The sequence below is a fragment of the Odocoileus virginianus genome, chromosome 2 (assembly GCF_023699985.2).
Source record: "Odocoileus virginianus isolate 20LAN1187 ecotype Illinois chromosome 2, Ovbor_1.2, whole genome shotgun sequence".
Lineage (NCBI taxonomy): Eukaryota > Metazoa > Chordata > Mammalia > Artiodactyla > Cervidae > Odocoileus > Odocoileus virginianus.
This window is the reverse complement of record NC_069675.1, coordinates 35,032,933-35,053,473: the sequence shown is the minus strand read 5'-3', so window position 1 is coordinate 35,053,473 and position 20,541 is coordinate 35,032,933. Positions and strand designations below refer to the sequence as shown.

General features: G+C 39.9%; 1 protein-coding gene across 8 annotated transcripts in view; it reads right to left on the bottom strand.

The window, feature by feature from the left end:
- ACYP2 (acylphosphatase 2) overlaps positions 1 to 20,541 on the bottom strand; it is a 313,536-nt gene that overhangs the window by 157,552 nt on the left and 135,443 nt on the right. For 6 of the 8 annotated variants that reach the window (XM_070478372.1, XM_070478378.1, XM_070478368.1 and 3 more), the window contains exon 3: positions 73 to 89. In XM_070478372.1, coding sequence (XP_070334473.1) covers positions 73 to 89 — 17 coding nt within the window. Of the gene's footprint in view, positions 1 to 72; positions 90 to 15,259; positions 15,574 to 20,541 lie in introns of those variants that run through there. The other 2 variants (XM_070478369.1, XM_070478380.1) reach the window with 2 other exon arrangements.

Genomic DNA, 20,541 nt, shown 5'->3' with positions numbered 1-20,541 from the left:
TCTGTAACTAGAAATAACAGTGGAGGGAGGGCAGAGACGGCAGAAAATAACAAAGAGATTGTACTGACTTACCATCCTGAAGCAAACACCTGTATGAAAGAAAGATGAAAAGAAATGTTAGTTTGTCTACCTTTAAAAAACTTATATATTTCCTGAATTAGCTTTCTAGTTTATTAAACAGTAAGTAAATGAAATAAACAAAACCTTTAACATCTGAATGCCTTCAGAAAGTGCTTTTTTAAAAATTCTTTCCTTTTAAAACAAAAAGAGAAAAGAAAGACTATTTTGGAGAAAAAGAACAATGTCCTGAAACCAAAGTACAATGAAATGCCAAACTGCACATCATTCTATTAAAATGCTAAATAAAACAAAATAATTACTACAAGAAGAGCTGAGTATGCTGGCATAAAATTTACCCACCCTCAACTTTTAGAATGATTTCTTTTAAGGCAAGGACTAAATTCAAGTTTAAATGTAATAAAACATTTCTATTTTAATTCCACATTCTGGAAAAGACAAAACTACAGAGACAGGACACTGATCTGTGATTGCCAAGGACTGGGAGTGAGGAGAAGAGGGGTGCCAGGAAGGAGCACAAGGGAACTTTTGGGGGTGATTGGACTGTTTTATGTCTCAGATGTGCTGATGGTGCTTACATGACTTAGGCATCTATGAAAATTCATTCAACTGTACACTAAAAAGGGTAAATATTACCAAATGTAAATTATACCTCAATTATTAAAAATTAGAAAAAATATTGGCAAATCACAGGGGATAGATCAAATCAATTTCAGAGAGGTCAATTGCTTTTCCAAACAGCAATTGAGCCTGGTTAAAATGATACAGAAGATGAGACCAGTGGCTTAGATAATTTTATATAGTTTTGTAAGCAGATTTATAACAAGGAATATTATTTGTTTCCTGAGGGGAGTGTACTGTGGTACCAGATGAATATGAAGAAAAAGAAAAAGTTGAGCAATAAAGACTGGATAGTATCACAAATGAAATGATTATGAGGCTATAAAAAAGATTTTAAAAGAAACCTATAAAATGTGGAAGAATGATGAGTGAGGAATACTGATTTGAAGGAGAATCAGAACAGCAATCTATTATATAGATGGAGGGAAAGACACAAGTTAGTAGATATATTTAAAAGGAATGGGTAAAAAACCCAAGAGAAACTTCTGGTCAACCAGACCATGTAGAAGAGAGAAACAAAACAGGCAGAACTGTGGAGGAGCATGCAGTCATTGTATCCTAAGGGAGAGGGGATCCCGGAAGATGCTGACTGAGCAGAGTTGAAGGTTTGGGTCCAAGCATATTGTGCATATTCCTTCTGAGTTTCTCAACAGTGAACAGCCCCAAATGATGTTAGCACCAAGAAAAGAAAGCACATGCAACTAAAGTAAACAGAAACTGGAAACACAGTCCAGCTCTTTCCTACTCAAAGAGTAGTCCAGGAACCAGAGGCAATAGCATCACCTGAGAGGATTTTTAGAAAAATCACTTTCTCAGGCTCCTCCCCCAGAACTAAAAAAACAGAAACTCTGCAGGTTGCATCCAGGAATCCAGTTTTAACATGCTCTCCAGGTAATTCCTCTGCCCACTACAGTTTAGAGGTTAGCTCCACCTTAAAGGAAGGTCTGGGAAAGGCCTGAAAAGGATTTATATCTCAGGTAAGGAATCTTCAACTTCGCAGAGTACTGCAGATCTGATGCATTCCCCACTAATGTTCAAATTCGTGTTGATAATAAATCATATACCTGCATATCAATATTGCTTCAGCTACTTCACAATTCAGCAACACTACATGAAAGAAACTACAGACAAAGAAAAGGCAAGAAATCCCTGTGCTGAACTCTAACTGGCCTTGGTGTTGGAGCGGAGCAGGCACAATCTACCACTCAGGCTGCTCCCTCGGCCCTTACCCTCCACTGCCAGAAACCCAGGAGCTGCCGGAAAGGGAGTAACAACAAGCTGCCCATTCCCAAGCCCCACTCCATCCCACCCCGACTCCTGGTGGAGAGCGACATCCTTTCAACATTTACCAATCCCCAGCAGCCATTCCACCGTCTATCTGCAAACAGATGACAAAAAGGCCATGTTCTTAATGTGAAAGGGTTTCAGGAGTTTTTCTAAGAGTTATCCAACACAGTGCAAGGTGAAGGAAATTACCTACTCTACTCTGTTAATGAAATAGTTGTTTCACACAAGTAATCTAAGAATTCGGCAACTCATGATAAGCACACTATTAGACATTCTGATTATTCACTTAACAACTATTCATTAATTGTCTAATTCTAAATGCATAGAATAAGATGAGTAAATAAGATAGTCCCTGGCATCTAGGAGCTTACAGTCTAGTGGGGAAGACAGACAAAACAGTAGTTAAAAGGTAGTTAAAAGGTAAAAAAAGGTTAAAAGGTAGTTAGAGGTAGTTAAAAACAGATTCAAATTTTCAGTTATAAAATCATTAAGTACTAGAGATATAATATACAACATATGAAAATCATTAAGAGAGTAAATCCTTAGAGCTCACACCACAAGGCAAAAAATCTTTTTCATTTATGAGATGATGCATCTCATATATGCACCTATATGAGAAGATGGATATTCACTACTAAACTTACTATGATAATAATTTCATGATGTATATGTCACATCATTACGATGTATACCTTAAACTTATACAGTTGTTGTTTAGTCTCTAAATCATGTCTGACTCTTTGCAGCTCTATGGACTGTAGCATGCCAGGTTCTTCTGTCCATGGGATTTCCCAGGTAAGAATACTGAAGTGGGTTGCCATTTCCTTCTCCACGGGATCTTTCTGACCCAGGGATCAAACCTCTGTCTCCTGCATTGGCAGGCAGATTCTTTACCACTCAGCCACCTGGGAAGCCCCCCAAAAACATATACAGTACTATCAATTATATTTCAATAAAAATGGGGGAAAATTTTAATAAATAAAAAAAGAACAATTATGAGTTGTAAAATGCATAAATCAGGATGTAAGTGGGAGTTCATAGGACAAGCAAATGACAGCCCTTGGGTGATTTTAGAGAAGGCTTATTGAAAATATGCTTAGAATTGAGACTTGGATGATGAGTAAAATTTAGCATGATGAGAAAGGAACAACATTACAAATGGAAGAACACATGCCAAGTCCCAAAATCAAGATCATGGGTTATTCGGATACCATACATGGTCAAATATTCAAAACCATGTCATTGCACTCATTTTACCAATTATTTATAGTCTCAAATTTCGTTTAAGACTTGCTAAAAAAAAAAAAATTCTGTTTCAACTGTTTCTAGAAAAATGGATAATGTCTTTACAGCCTAGTCCTAGTTATCCTAATCTCTCTACTGACCCACAGCAGTGGCCCCCTTCACTAGTCTCTTTACGTCTAGCTCTGCCCTCCTATAGTCTAGTCTCAGCCACAGTGGTCTTCTTTCCTTAAGTGAAATCACTTCTTCCACACCCTGAAACTCTCTGGTAGCTTCCAATTACACTCACATAAAAGATACTCTGGTTACCACAGCCTCCAGGTCCCTGTCCCTTTCTAATCTCTGTCTCACCTCTTATGACTCTCCTTTGCTCATTCCATTGCAGCCAGATTTTTCTTCTTTGTGCCCCTCAAAATGCCAAGCATATTCCTGCCTCAGAGCCTTTGCATTTACTGCTCCCTCTGCCTGAAATGGTCTTCCCTCTGCTCTCCTCACAACTGGCTCCTTCTCATCATTCATGTCTCTGCACCAATGTCACCTCCACAGAGAAATATTCCCTAACCAAATTTCTCTAAAACAGCAGTGCACCCCTATATATTTCTGGGATACGCATAACACCAATTACTGTATGGTATTATTATGGATTTGTTTACTTTTTAAAATTTCCTGTCTACACTGTAAGTTATATTTGGGCCTAATTTTCTCTGTCTCATTAACCACTGTGTCCCCAACATCTAGACCAGACCTTTGCACATAGTTGTTAAATGAAAACAACATAGTTGTTGAATGATAGAACAACCAGCGGATAAATATTTAAGTGAAATGTTTTATTGTCCTGTAATAATTTATTATTAACATTACAAATATACATGCAACTATATTGATTAGAATTTAAATTTCACTTCAAAGTGATGATGAAAATTTACTGCACTTGATGCCGGAAAAAATTATAAGAATTCTGTGTTGATTCTAGTATAACTTTACTACTTTATCTAAAGGATAATATAGAGTGTTTGGTGCATGTGTCTGTGTATTTATATATTATATACTATAAAGGATAGCAAAAAGTCACTAACTAATGCTTAAGTTGACAAATTAAGAAATAGTAATATGAGTATGTTGCTTATAAATAATGGCTTAATGACCATAAAAATTGAAAAAATATATGTTTTAATTAGTTGTCTTATACAACATAGAGGACTTGGGACTAAGAAACTTTAGTAGAATATGGTGACTGTATCTGTAACCATGAATGGTAAAGGCACACACACATTTATTAAACAAATCTTAACACAGTAGAACTAAAGGACTCTCCTTTACATTTAAGAGAATTAATTGTAGGCTAAGTTCATACTGCTTGACAAATTGAGTAGATAATACAAGTGTTCAGTTCAGTTCAGTCGCTCAGTCATGTCCGACTCTTTGTGACCCCATGAATTGCAGCACACCAGGCCTCCCTGTCCATCACCAACTCCCAGAGTCCACCTAAACCCATGTCCTTTGAGTCGGTGATACCATCCAACCATCTCATCTTCTGTCGTCCCCTTCTCCTCCTGCCCTCAATCTTTCCCAGCATCAGGGTCTTTTCAAATGAGTCAGCTCTTCGAATCAGGTGGCCAAAGTATTGGAGTTTCAGCTTCAACATCAGTCCTTCCAATGAATACCCAGGACGGATCTACCCATTGCTTTAAGCAGCGATTCAATTGAAAAAACATAAGACTGAGATAAATCATATATGAATGATTCAATACGTACTTAACAGAAATTCAGGTTGTCTTGGTTATAAATGAAATGCTTTGAGACTGAGACCACAGAGATCAAAGGTTTTCTGAAATATGTCCTTTCGCATCAAGACTTGAAAAATAATACCAAATGTAATTAGTATGCTGTTAAATGTAATTAATATATGAATATCTGTGGCAGACACCATTAGTTGCCTACACAAAATCCACTTTCCCCTTCTTTTCTAACAAAATTCTTATGTTACTTTGGGGCAGCAACATGCTTTTGTGCATTTCCCAATCTTCCTTCTAAGAGGGAGGGCCCATGAGATGTAAGTTGAGACATTAGCTGAAGCTTTCAAGAAAGCTCATTGACAGGGGCTGACTCAGCCAAGGGTCCATCTTTGCATCCTCTCCTCCTAACTATATGGTGAATGTAATGACTGGAGCTACAACAGCCATCTAGAAACCATGAGGGAAAACCCAAGGAAATCGCAGAGACTTTCTCCGTGATATCCCTGAGGGATGGGGCAGGTGAGGAGCAGGGAATGAAGGGAACTGTGGGCAGGAATCCTTTGGTGGGGGGTGATGGAAATGTTGTAAATTACATAGTGATAATAGCGGCAAGTTGCTTCCCAGGTGACTGGGTGGTAATGAATCCACCTGCCAAAGCAGGAGATGCAAGAGATGTGGTTCAATCCCTGGGTCAGGAGGATCCCTTGGAGGAGGGCATGGCAACCCACTCCAGTATTCTTGCCTGGAAAACTCTATGGACAGAGGAGCCTGGCAGGCTACAGACCACGGGGTTGCCAAGAGTCAGACATGATTGACCTACTGAGCATGCACGTGTGCTTTAGATTTTATAGCTAATTTCTGGAGGAGAAAGTTTCTTTGCCCTTGTAATAGTTCCTTTAATGAGGAGAAATATCCATTCATGTATCACTCCTGGCCACTCTTTACCTGTTCCTGACTCCTCGTTGAGGACATGCAGTCCAATGGGTAAGTTTGGAAGGAGAAGCATACATAGGCCAGGTGCTTCCTCCTTTTCTTTCTGGGAACTAGTTACTCAAAGGAATCACCCCTTCTGTTCTGCCCATGGAGGAAGCCCTGCTGGTGTCAGGGGTGCTGTGTTCAATTCTGCAGTATAGATCATTATAAAGTTCACTTGCTGAAGACTGACACCACATCCCCAAAACTCTGCCTTACTCATTGTCCTGTGCGTGTGTGTGCGAGCTAAGTCATTTCAGTAGTGTCCAACTCTGTGCGACCCTATGGACTGCAGCCTACCATGCTCCTCTGTCCATGGAACTCTCTGGGCAAGAATACTGGAGTGGACTTGTCAATAATTCAGATAATGAAGAGTGGTGTTTTTTATTGGGCCCCTCAACCACAACCCTTACTTTAAAGCCTTAGAAGGAATGTGTATCAAGAGGGGTTGGGACCTCCAGCCCATTAGCTTTCTGAAGCAGTGAACCATGCAGGAACTAACTGTTCAAAGCTCTATAATACACTTGGAATTTTCCCAGAGTCTTTCTGAAAATCCTGATCCCTAGTTTGAAGCATACTGTGTAACAGAGGGAGGTCCATATAGAAAAAAAGTGAACGTGGCCACAGATTTTCTGCAGTTGATCAGCATTGGCTGGAACTGAGCACTCTCAGGACTGGGCTTGTATTGGAGATGATGCTTCCATGAGCTTTCACGGCCTCTCTGCACTGCTTCCACCCTGCTTGCTAAAGAGAAGGGAAGCTGATGTGACACATGCAGGATTTTTACAGATACACTGCTCTAGAAACTGGGACAGACACCAGCCGCTTCGGTCATGAGTGACTCAAATACAATATGCCACTCAGTCCAGGCTCAATCAGCTGCAACTGGACCTTGCTTTGTGAAAAGATGTGTCAGACAGGAACTCTGAGGTGAATATTTGCAAAGCAAATCATACTTTAAATCCACAAAGAAGCATTATGTATTTAAAGAAACCATATGATGGATTTTAAACATCAGCGTCATTTCATGAAAAATCAAATTTTCATATTAAACTGTACCCCCTTCATCCTGGGATTTGACTGCATGTGTCAATTTTGAATGCAGGAAGCCATCCAGTCATTACCTTACAAAGTAGCTCTTAATGACTTTAAACATCTTTAACTGTTAGAAAGGTCTTTCTTCTAAGGAATAAAATTCTGCCTCACCTCCACCTTTCACCATCCATCTAGGATCTGTCCTCTGGAGCTACACACCATGGCATCTTTCAAATAGTCTAAAAGCCATTATACTACTGTTTCTTCTCTAAGCCAACTATCCACAAGCACTTCAATTTAATTTGAGATACATGGGAGTCCATATCAGAAGCACAGCCTGTAGGGGATATAAAAACAAGCTAGCTTGACCTTTAAAACGCCATCCTTCTTGTCTCGGAGAAGGAAATGGCAACCCACTCCTGGAGAATCCCATGGACAGAGGAGCCTGGTGGGCTGCTCTCTATAGGGTCACAGAGAGTCGGACATGACTGCAGCAACTTAGCACGCTTGCAAGCATCAGAGAAGGAAATGGCAACCCACTCCAGTGTTCCTGCCTGGAAAATCCCAGGGACAGAGAAGCCTGGTGGGCTGCCATCTATGGGGTCGCACAGAGTCGGACACAACTGAAGTGACTTAGCAGCAGCAGCAGCAGCTTTATTGTCAAGTTAGAGACACAGATATGTGTATACAAATAAGTATAGTTGAAAAAAGAATGGATTTGGAGAAGTAAAAAAAACAAGAAATAGAATAGAATTACAAATGAACTGCTATAGGGAAGAAAATGAGAAAGATAATTAATCATATTTCTTGACTTTAGTGTATTAAAATTTTCAACCTCTAAAACCCATCTTTTCCACCTACCTATCTACAAAGGAAAATCATGTACACCTAAATCATGTGGTTTCTAACCAAACTATTCAGTAATTCATCTCAATTTTCATTTTAAGAAATCTTAAAGAAAATTTATTGTTGTAGTCCAGTAAGGTACTCCCATTCTAATCTGAGTCAACACCATCAAAATGAACTGTTGAATTTCTAATGTACAGGTAAACTAACATACTGCCACAATCCACTTCTACAAGTGTTGTTAGTATTCATCTGAGCATGGTAAAGCATCTATATACACTGCTTAATCAGTTCCTCTTTCAAAGTTACAGATGATATTATTCTCCATAACTAATTATCTATAGGAACATGATAAGCCATGCCATAGATATGAATGCTCTAAAAACACAGGTCAGTCCCCTACTCCCCTTGTCCCTCATCCTAAAGCTCCCAACACAGCAGAAGTTGATGGGAAAAAGCATGGAGCTTCTTGAGAACGTGGAGCTAAAGTAAAGGACAGAAAGGGAGGTGGGAAAAAAGAGAAACTTAAGAGTGGACAAACACTATCTCAGCCAGGTGATCAAGGTTAACACCAACAGTGCTAAGTTATGTTGATAGTGTGTACATTTGATACAGTGTGAAGAGAGAAGCACTTCACCTCTGCGGTCTTCCTCCTGATAAGCCACAACCTTGGTCTTAAACAAAAATACTAGACAAATCCCAGTTTGGGAGCATTCTACAAGGTACCTAGCTTCAAACCACTCCTCCAAACTGTCAAGGTCATGGAAAACAAGGCAAGTCTGAGAAACTATCACAGCAGAAAGAAACCTAAGAGGACAAAATGACTAAATGCAATGTAATAGCCTAGATGAATCCTGAATCCAAGAGGACTTTAGAAAACAGACTTTAGTTAAAAATAATGTGTCAATGTTGGCTCACCAGTTCTGACAAGGGTACCATACAATGGAAGACGTTTACCATAGGGGGAACTGGATGTGGAGTATATAAGAATTCTCTGTAGTATCTTTCTAACTTTTCTATAATTCTAAAACTGCCCTAAAACAACAAAAAATTGTTATTAAAAAAAATGGGGGGAGGGATAGAAGTGCAGCAATGGAGAGCAGCGGCAGCCTGATGGAAGAAATGTCCACATACTGAAGTATGGGAAAGTCATGCTGGCTCAACCAAGAGTTAACTTGACTTCTATGCTTACTAAAAAAGCCTATTTGTGGCTTATCAAACATACACTGTATATGTGCTTTAACTATTAAATAAAAGGGCATATTACCAAGAAGTAAAGTATATTCATGTTAAAAATAAAGATTAAGGGACTCCCTTGTCCACCGAGTGGTTAAGACTGTGCTTCCACTGTAAGGGGCATGGGTTACACCCATGGTTGGGGAACTAAGACCCTGCATGCCACACAATGTGGCCAAAAAATAATAAATAAATAAATTAAGTAATAAAGATTAAATCCCTCCCTTTCTGGGAAACCAATGCTGGTGCTCCTTTGATGATAAGACTTTCTTCTCAGGTGCTAAGGTTAGTGTCTTGTGTACAAGACAATCTATTTCTTTGAAATCTTGAAGGAATGAATCCCTAATTTGTTAGATGTTCTTGGCATTGATAAGATACAAAACTGTGCTGGAAATCATGCTTCTCCAGAGCAGTTCCTCAGAATTATCTGAGGGACTATCTTCCAGGCTATAGTCCTTAGTTTGGCTGAAATAAAACTCTTTCCTCTTCCTATTATAGATTGCTTATTTATTATTTCTGTCAACAAGGCTACAGCTCTGTGTGTGGACTTTGCAGAAGGGTCTGAGAAGTAAACAGACTATTTGTAATATTATTTCCATAAATAATTTTCCTGAGTTTCAAACAACCAACTTATTAACTATTTCTTGAAATGCAGTCTGTTTGCAAATTAGGGTATGTGTATTTGAGAACAAGGCAGAGTATATTTGACTCCTGGAACATTTTGACTACCATTTTGTCCCCAAGGATGATTTAAATTCAAACATTCTAAATATAAATATTACAGCATACCTTTTTGGCTAGAAAGTATTTTCTGTCATAAGATCCATCAAGCTAATTCAATTCATTGATCAATTTCTATCATGACAGGACAGTCATTTTCCATTTTTCCATATTAATTTTTATATAACTTAAGCAATTTTCATTAATAGTTTCATTTAAATATTTTAATGACAATTTATCAATCTATATTTTGTTCATATTATATGTCCTTGTATCTTCCTCCATGGTAAATTTACTTTCATAACCATTATCTCTAACAAGCCAGTATTCACTAAGATTTTTATTATCCTACACTTTTTAAAGATCTCTTTATTTTTCATTTTATATTATAAATTAATTTTTTAAAGTTTTCATTATTTATTGTCAATAATTTCTACACTATTATTATGACTCGGGCAAAAAGCTAATGGTTTGTATTTATTTCTTGGGTAAGCCACTAGAACACTGTGAGCAGTTCTGTAAGACACAGAGACACACAGACCGGGAACAGTGCCAACAAGTAACAGAGTCAGAGACTGCAGTTTTGAATAAGCTGACTGCTTACTGACCAGGTCAAGTGTCCTTGGAGCCAAAATGACCATAAAAACATCCTTAGCATCATCTGGAATGCTCTAGCTGTCCAGGTCCAAATGTCCTACATCAGTTTATGTACATGCTCAGTGCGTAGGTTAGGAGAAAGGCAAAATAAATATGGAAAGGGCATTGAGAGGAGAAGCAATAGGATATAGTGGCTAAGAGCATGGGCTCTGGCCATGGTTCAAACCCCACTGCCACCACTTAACTCACTGTAACCTGGAAAAGTTATTTCACTATGTCTTAATTTCTCTACTTGTTAAATGAGGAAGCTGGCTGAGGTCATAGGGTTGAGGATTAAATGAGTACAGAGCTTGGCACATCCTAAATCCTCAGCAAATGTCAGTGTATATATGTGCAAATATTGTGACTATGGGTTTGTCCCTCCCACATACGAGGCCTTGATAAGCCAATAGTATGCATGTACTCTCACAACTTAATGACTGAAAAACAATTCTTTTCCATTTAATACACTGTAAACAACAGAGACTATTGCCCTAAAGCTGACTTTTAAACCTGACTGTTTGTGTATGGGGCTTCCCAGGTGGTGCTAGTGGTAAAGCACCCACCTGCCAATGTAGGTGATATAAGAGACTCAGGTTCAATCCCTGGGTCAGGAAGATCCTCTGGAGAAGGGCATGGCAACCCACTCTAGTATTCTTGCCTGGAGAATCGAATGGACAGAGCAGCCTGGCAGCCAGTGGTCCACAGGGCCACAAAGAGTCAGACACAAACGACTGAGCCCACATGCAGTAGGATGCTCAGCACATGGAACACTCTCAGTAAATGTCATACACGTACATGTGCACACACACACTCAACTACTCCCATATCTGTCTAGTAAACAAAATACTTTGTCAAGTGACCTTTGTCACCATTTTCATATTTTATGTCATATTTTATGTGTTTCAATGACTCTCTGTGTCCGTTTTCAATGTAGATTACCATGTCCCTGGGTATACCAAAGACATGGTAAGGCAGGAAGCGTACAAGGCATGAATAATTTTAAATAATCAATTTCTTTATCCCATATATATTTTTTCCCCCTAAAACTGACCTGTCTTGAGGAGACAACAGTAGTCTGTCTTTATTTTCTTTTCCTATGTCCCTTTCCAGTTAACATTTGAAAAAAGGGCCTATTTCTTTGCAAAAGACATACTTTCACCCATTCTTTAGCTTATTCAGGTACATTGCCCCAAGGGGCAAAAACCTCTAAGTATCAAAATACAAAGATAATTTAACCCTCTAATCAAGGTTTCATGAAACACCCCCAGCTTTCTCCTGAAGAAATAAATTTCCAAACAAATTTAACTTCTAAATAATGTTTATCATACTTTTAAATATATTTATATTATTTTCATCAAATGTATTCTGATAAGAGTCACAATAGTAACTTAAGCCAGAATAAAAAAAAAAAAGAAGAATAGAGCTTTATGGTCAAAGGAAATTAAGAAAATATATTATACATACATATATATGTACATACAAACTGCAGAAAAGTTCAGTGGGTCACCAATCAGAACCACTAAACCATAACACTCAGGTAAAATTCTGTGGGGGAAATTGAATGGAAATCAAATTCAAACAGGAAAAAGTATGATGAAAACTTGGCTGCAATCTCAAAAAATGGCAAAATGATCTCTGTTCTTTTCCAAGTCAAACCATTTAATATCACAGGAATCCAAGTCTATGCCCCAACCAGTAATGCTGAAGAAGCTGAAGTCGAACGGTTCTATGAAGGCCAACAAGACCTTCTAGAATTAACACCCCAAAAAAGATGTCTTTTTCATTATAGGGGACTGGAATACAAAAGTAGGAAGTCAAGAAATACCTGGAGGAACAGGTAAATTTGGCCTTGGCGTATAAAATGAAGCAGGGCAGAGGCTAATAGAGTTTTGCCAAGAGAATGCACTGGTCATAGCAAATACCATCTTCCAACAACACGAGACACGACTCTACACACGGACATCACCAGATGGTCAATACTGAAATCAGATTGATTCTTTGCAGCCAAAGATGAAGAAACTCTATACAGGCAGCAAAAACAAGACCGGGAGCTGACTGTGGCTTAGATTGTGAACTCCTTATTGCCAAATTCAGACTTAAATTGAAGAAAATAGGGAAAACCACTGGACCATTTAGGTATGACCTAAATCAAATCCCTTATGATTATACAGTGGAAGTGACAAATAGATTCAAGGGATTAGACCTGATAGACAAAGTAACTGAATAACTATGGACAGATGTTTACGACATTGTACAGGAGGCAGGGATCAAGACCATTCCCAAGAAAAAGAAATGCAAAAGGCAAAAATGGTTGTCTGAGGAGGCCCTACAAATAGCTGAGAAAAGAAGAGAAGCTAAAGGCAAAGGCGAACAGGAAAGATATAGCCATCTGAAAGCAGAGTTCCAAAGAATAGCAAGAAGTAAGAAAGCCTTCCTCAGTGATCAATGCAAAGAAATAGAGGAAACAACTGAATGGGGAAAGACTAGAGATTTCTTCAAGAAAATTAGAGATACCAAGGGAAAATTTCATGCAGAGATGGGCACAATAAAGGACAGAAATGGTATGGACCTAACAGAAGCAGAAAATATTAAGAAGAGGTGGCAAGAATACACAGAAGAACTGTACAAAAAAGATTTTCATGACCCATTTAACCATGATGGTGTGACCACTCACCTACAGCCAGACATCCTGGAATGCAAAGTCAAGTGGACCTTAGGAAGGAAGCATCACTATGAACAAAGTTAGTGGAGGTGATGGAATTCCAGTTGATATATTTCAAATCCTCAAAGACAATGCTGTGAAAGTGCTGCACTCAATATGCCAGCAAATTTGGTAAACTCAGCAGTGGCCACAGGACTGGAAAAGGTCAGTTTGCATTCCAATCACAAGGAAAGGCAATGCCAAATAATGTTCAAACTACTGCACAATTGCACTCATGCAAGCAAAGTAATGCTCAAAATTCTCCAAGCCAGACTTCAACAGTATGTGAACGGTAAACTTCCAGATATTCAAGTTGGATTTAGAAAAGGCAGAGGAACCAGGGATCAAATTGCCAACACCCACTGGATCATCAAAAAAGGAGAGTTCCAGAAAAACACCTACTTCTGCTTTATTGACTATGCCAAAGCCTTTGACTGTGTGGATCACAACAAACTGTGGAAAATTCTTTTAAAAGAGATGGGAATACCAGACCACCTTACCTGTCTCCTGAGAAATCTGTATGCAGGTCAAGAAGCAACAGTTAGAACTGGGCACAGTTAGAACTGGGGACAACAGACTGGTTCCAAATTGGGAAAGAAGTACGTCAAGGCTGTATATTGTCACTCTGCTTATTTAACTTATATGCAGAGTGCATCATGCAAAATGCTGGGCTGGATGAAGCACAAACTGGAATCAAGATTGCCGGGAGAAATATCAATAACCTCAGATATGCAGATGACACCACCCTTATGGCAGAAAGCAAAGAAGAACTAAAGAGCCTCTTGATGAAAGTGAAAAAGGAGAGTGAAAAAGTTGGCTTTAAACTCAACATTCAGAAAATGAAGATCATGGCATCCTGTCCCATTACTTCATGGCAAATGTATGGAAACGATGACAGATTTTATTTTCTTGGGCTGCAAAATCACTGCAGATGGTGACTGCAGCCATGAAATTAAAAGACACTTGCTCTTTGGAAGAAAAGCTATGACCAACCTACACAGCATAATAAAAAGCAGAGACATTACTTTGCCAACAAATCTAGTCTAGTCAAAGCTATGGTTTTCCAGTAGTCATGTACGGATGTGAGAGTTGGACTATAAAGAAAGCTGAGCCCAGAAGAATTGATGCTTTTGAACTGTGGTATTGGAGAAGACTCTTGAGACTCCCTTGGACTGCAAGGAGATTCAACCAGTCCATCCTAAAGGAAATCAGTCCTGAATATTCATTGGAAGGACTGATGCTGAAGCTGAAACTCAAATACTTTGGTCACCTGATGTAAAGAACTGACTAATTTGAAAAGACTCTGATGCTGGGAAGGACTGAAGGCAGGAGGAAGAGGGGGATGACAGAGGATGAGATGGTTGGATGTCATCACCAGCTCTATGGACACGAGTTTGAGCATGCTCCAGGAGTTGGTGATAGACAGGGAAGTCTGGCAAGCTGCAGGCCATGGAGTCCCAAGAAATCCAAAACTGCTCAGTGACTGAACTGAACTGAACACTTCCTGTTTTGAATCAATGATGGCAAATATTAAATCACCACCATATTTATATTCCACTGGATAAATTTCAGTGATTTTTAACATTTTAATTTAGAAATAATGGTAGTTCCTATAAGCCAGACATTACATCCTTTGCAACGATTTAAACTTATGACGTAACAGAAAGAAGATAACAACTTAGTAATTCCTTTAGGAGCTACACCAGCAAAAGTATTATCATCCTACAAAATGAAGCCTCCAACACCATCCAGGAGTCTATTCTGAAACAAGTCAACCACAGTAGTTTCACTGGCAAGTAACGGGGATCACTATTTCACGGACCCTCCTCTTTTCCTCCCCCACTTCAGTTTGGCTTCTTGATCCGGTCCCCTTGCACCCCCTTAGGTGGCCCACTCCCAGCGCCCGGCTGTTCCCTCTTCTCCCAGCCTTTCTCCTAAGGAGTCTCCGCTCTCCTCCCCCGCCCGCCCCAGCTCTCCTGCGCATGCTCCCTTGGTCTCCTTCCCGCCCGTTCTTGCTGTGTCATGGCCGGGCGGAAGTCCCAGGCACAAGGGGGCAGGGGCTCCTAAAGATGGGCTGTGCTTGTCGCAGCTTTCTAGTCTTCCTCCCCAACACCTCTTTGACCTCCTGCGTAGGGCGGTCCCCTACCCTGCACTCTCCCGAACACTTCGTAGTCCACGGATTTGAGTGGCCGGGCGGTAGACATGGCGGCGGCGAGCCCTCTGCCGAGAAGCCGGAGCGGGGTTCGGGGCGCGGTGACTGCGGCGGCCGCGAGAGGGAGGGGGCACATGGGACCGCTTGGCGCACCCCGCGTCTGCCACCGGCCCGGGACGCGACGCGCCGGGGTCACGCGTTGGGAGGTGGCAAATGAGACGGCGGGGACTGGGAGCGAGGGCAGCTCGGGATGCCTGGAAGGCAGAGGCCGCTGGGCCCGCGGCGACCGGAGGGCTCCTTTCCCCGCCCCGCCCTCCTGGGGGAACCGGACTCGCTTCCCAGGAGGGATGCCCGCTCCGCGGCCCTGCGACTTAACGGACCGCGGCGCTCCTTCCTCTGTGTTTGTAAACAAAAGCCAGAGGCTCGGCCCAGACGTGGGTAGTTTGGTACCCTAAAATGATTGCTTCCGAAATGAAAGATCTGCTAGCCCAGTAATTCAGAGTACTTGGTTAGTAAATTTTTATTAAATGTTTAGGTACTGCCACATCTAGGGAGTGATTTTGAGCCGTTCTTACGGTGGCAACAGCATCTGCTTCTCTATTAAGTCAGGAAGGCTTTGGGCCTGAATCCATGTTCTGAAAGGATTCTGATATATTCTAGGACAAGAAACTTTAAAAATCTAAACGCGTTAAACAAAAAAGTCTTGTCTGCTGTTAACGGATATAGCTGGCTTCTTTAAGGTCTTTGTTCAGCAACACCCCCAGTTGCCTAGAAGGTTAAAGCAGTATATACTTTAGAAAATTTTACTTCCTCGTGAGACTGTTATGTCTTAAAGCAACCCACCACTCCACAGAATGTGGATGCAGCTATTGATAATCTGCTGCCTTCTAGAATTACAAATCCTTTTACTTTTGAGAATTTGCCTTTTCAACATATTTATTGGTTTCAATACTTTGAATCTGGCCACAGAGTTAAAACAGTCTTTTGCAATCTGATTCAACATTATGTGCTAATTCTATTAGTACCCCAAATGATCTAAAACTTGGTTAGAACGTGGTTAAACCATTTTAAATATATTCTGGGGGTGCTAATCCAGGTAATTTTATGTAATGAAGATCATGGTTTATTGCAGAGTCCTCATAACTTTTTCTTCCTCTCATCTCCCTTTCAGTTAATTCTATGCAGATCCTAGAACCAGTGTAGGTCTCATGTCATTCTTTTCAGTAACATATCTTCAACGTCTCTATAGTGCATTCCAAATAAAACCATCCCATTCAGTGGACATGAATTTGAGCAAACCCAGGAGAGAGTGAAGGACAGAGGAGCCTGGTGTTCTACAGTTGATGGGTTCACAAAAAAGTCAGACGACTTAGCGACTGACCAACTTCAGCATCCACTAATCTCTTATTACCTGCTTCTACCCATCCTGTAGGTTTTATTGCTGTTTAGTCATTTATTGTTAAGTCATGTCGGACTCTTTTGCAACCACATGGACTGTAGCCCGCCAGTCTCCTCAGTCAATAGGATTTCCCAGGCAAGAATACTGGAGTGGGTTACCATTTCCTTCTCCAGGGCAATCTTCCCGACTCAGGGATGGAACCCACCTCTACTGCCTTGCGGGCTGATTCTTTAATCCTGCAGGTTATAGGTAGCCTATTTTAAGGACACTGGGATTACTCTGCTCTCTGAACACACCCTGACTTTTGAAAAACAACAAAAAACCTTTGCTCTTGGATCTACTTTATCTAGAATACCTACTCTAGTTCCCAGATCTTCCCCTAGCCTGTTCAGTGGCCTATGCAAGTACTTACCAGATTTCATCCTAATTATTTGCTATCTTGCACACTAGTACTGTGCATTCTAAGAAGTAAGATCTCAAACTGGGTCCTATTCTATCACTGATTTTGTCACTGACTGGAAAGGTGGACATTTTCCTTTTCTTAATCTTTGACTTTTCTCCATGTTTACCCCAAAGTACCCTTCCCTGCCAATTATTTCATAGCTGTATTGTAATTTTAGAAGTGCAATGGGAACAACTGACATTTGCTTAGCTAAAAAATTGACTTTGTTTGCCAACAGCTGAACATTAGTAAACAGAAATTATGTACCATTTCAGCATGGATTGCCAAAGATGTGTGATTCTAAGAATAAAAATTTTAAGCAAATGTTGCTAATGCTTAAGCTAACTTTAAACAGTAAAACATTTGTGCATAATTAGAAAAAAATTTTTAAAATAGAAGGAAAAAAATCCATAACCCTAACACAACTTTTATTATTTTTTTATATTCTCTTATATTTGTGTTTTAAGTAGTTAAAATCATAGCATAAATCAACTTTTATTCTTCCTTTTTCCATATTATAGTTTTTCCAATGACTATTTTAGTAATTTCATGATATTCTATTAAGTAGGCATAACCATCTACTAAGTGCCTGTTGTTACATACTCTGCCTCTAATTTTTCACTACCTAAAAAATACTGTGAAGGAAATATTCCTACACACAACTTTTTCCCCCATATTTTTTTTTTATTTTTTTTCCATTTATTTTTATTAGGTGGAGGCTAATTACTTTACAACGTTGCAGTGGTTTTTGTCATACATTGAAATGAATTAGCCATGGATTTACATGTATTCCCCATCCCGGTCCCCTCTCCCACCTCCCTCTCCGCCCAATCCCTCTTGGTCTTCCCAGTGCACCAGGCCCCAGCACTTGTCTCATGCATCCAACCTGGGCTGGTGATCTGTTTCACCCTAGATAATATACATGTTTCGATGCTGTTCTCTTGAAACATCCCACCCTCGCCTTCTCCCAGAGTCCACAAGTCTGTTCTATACATCTGAGTCTCTTTTTCTGTTTTGCATATAGGGTTATCATTACCATCTTTCTAAATTCCGTATATATGTGTTAGTATACTGTAATGGTCTTTATCTTTCTGGCTTACTTCGCTCTGTATAATGGGCTCCAGTTTCATCCATCTCATTAGAACTGATTCAAATGAATTCTTTTTAATGGCTGAGTAATATTCCATGGTGTATATGTACCACAGCTTCCTCATCCATTCGTCTGCTGATGGGCATCTAGGTTGCTTCCATGTCCTGGCTATTATAAACAGTGCTGCGATGAACATTGGGGTGCATGTGTCTCTTTCAGATCTGGTTTCCTCGGTGTGTACGCCCAGCAGTGGGATTGCTGGGTCATATGGCAGTTCTATTTCCAGCTTTTTAAGAAATCTCCACACTGTTTTCCATAGTGGCTGTACTAATTTGCATTCCCACCAACATCCCCCATATTTAAAAATTATCTAGGGTAAAATTTAAAATACCAATTCAAAAGGTACACGCATGTATTATCCCTGATGCACATTACCAAATCATTTTTTAAAGGGCTGTACTAACTGAAACATATAATTGCCAACACTGTGTAAGTATATGATTATTTGGCTTCTGATACAAATGTAAGCAAGCTCTTCACATACATGATTAAATTAGGTAAAAAGTTTTAATTTTGCAACCTGAGCAATAGCTCTGGAATAACTAGGCTTTGTGTTACTCCCAGTTCAATTGAAAACTTGGTCATAGCCTTCCCTTCTTGAACACTTTAATTTGTGTGTGATGTCGGATCATGTTTAACATAATACATAGAAAAGGAAACTCTTGCTTGTGTGATACAGGTGTAAAAAATGAGCAGGTCCCAGAATCTGTGAAACAGGAACAGACAATACAGTCTCTGGGTCCAAATGACATCTGAACTGAGAAGGTGTCACCTGTAAATGACTATAATTTGTCAGAATAGTCAGTTGAGAGTGATTCCTAGAGTGATTTCTCAGAAATTTGGTATTGAGATATAACTGATGTCAGGGACAATGAAAATTACTTTATCCATGCAGACCCTAGAATCAACATAGATCTCATGTCATTCTTTTCAGTGACGTATGTCAAACGTCTCTACAGTGCATTCCAAATAAAACTAACTGACTCAATGGACATGAATTTGAGCAAACTCCTCAAGAGAGTGGAGGACAGAGGAGCCTGAAATGTTTTTGTAATTTTCCAGTAGTCGTCATGTATGGATGTGAGAATTGGACTATAAAGAAAGCTTAGCACCAAAGAATTGCTTTTGAACTATGGTGTTGGAGAAGACTCTTGAAAGTCCCTTGGACTGCAAGGAGATCCAACCAGTCCATCCTAAAGGAAATCAGTCCTGAATATTCATTGGCAGGACTGATGCTGAAGCTGAAACTCCAATACTTTGGCCACCTGATGCGAAGAACTGACTCATTTGAAAACACCCTCATGCTGGGAAAGATTGAAGGTTAGAGGAGAAGGAGATGACAGAGGATGAGATGACTGGATGGCATTATCGACTCAATGGACATGAATTGAGGCAGGTCAGGTAGGCTGGTATTCCCATCTCTTGAAGAATTTTCCACAGTTTATTGTGATCCCACAGTCAAAGGCTTTGGCATAGTCAATAAAGCAGAAGTAGATGTTTTTCTGGAACTCTCTTGCTTTTTCAATGATCCAACGGATGTTGGCAATTTGATTTCTCGTTCCTCTGCCTTTTCTAAATCCAGCTTGATCATCTGGAAGTTCACAGTTCACATACTGTTTAAGCCAGGCTTGGAGAATTTTGAACATTACTTTGCTAGCATGTGAGATGAGTGCACTTGTGTGGTAGTTTGAGCATTCTTTGGCACTGCCTTTCTTTGGGATTGGAATGAAAACTGACCTTTTCCAGTCCTGTGGCCACTGCTGAGTGTTCCAAGTTTGCTGGCATTTGAGTGCAGCACTTTCACAGCATCATCTTTTAAGATTGGAAATAGCTCAACTGGAATTTCATCACCTCTACGAGCTTTGTTCGTAGTGATGCTTCCTAAGGCCCATTTGACCTCTCATTCCAGGATGTCTGGCTCTAGGTGAGTAATCACACCATCGTGATTATCTGGGTCATGAAGATCTTTTTGTATAGTTCTGTGTATTCCTGCCACCTCTTCTTAATATCTTCTGCTTCTGTTAGGTCCCTATCATTTCTGTCCCTTATTGTACCCATCTTTGCATGAAATGTTCCCTTAGTATCTCCAATTTTATTGAAGAGTTCTCTAGTCTTTCTCATTCTATTGTTTTCCTCTATTTCTTTGCATTGACCACTGAGAAAGGCTTTCTTCTCTCTCATCACTATTCTTTGGAACTCTGCATTCAAATGGGTATATCTTTTCCTTTCTCTTTTGCCTTTCACTTCTTTTCTTTTCTCAGCTATTTGTAAGGCCTCCTCAGACA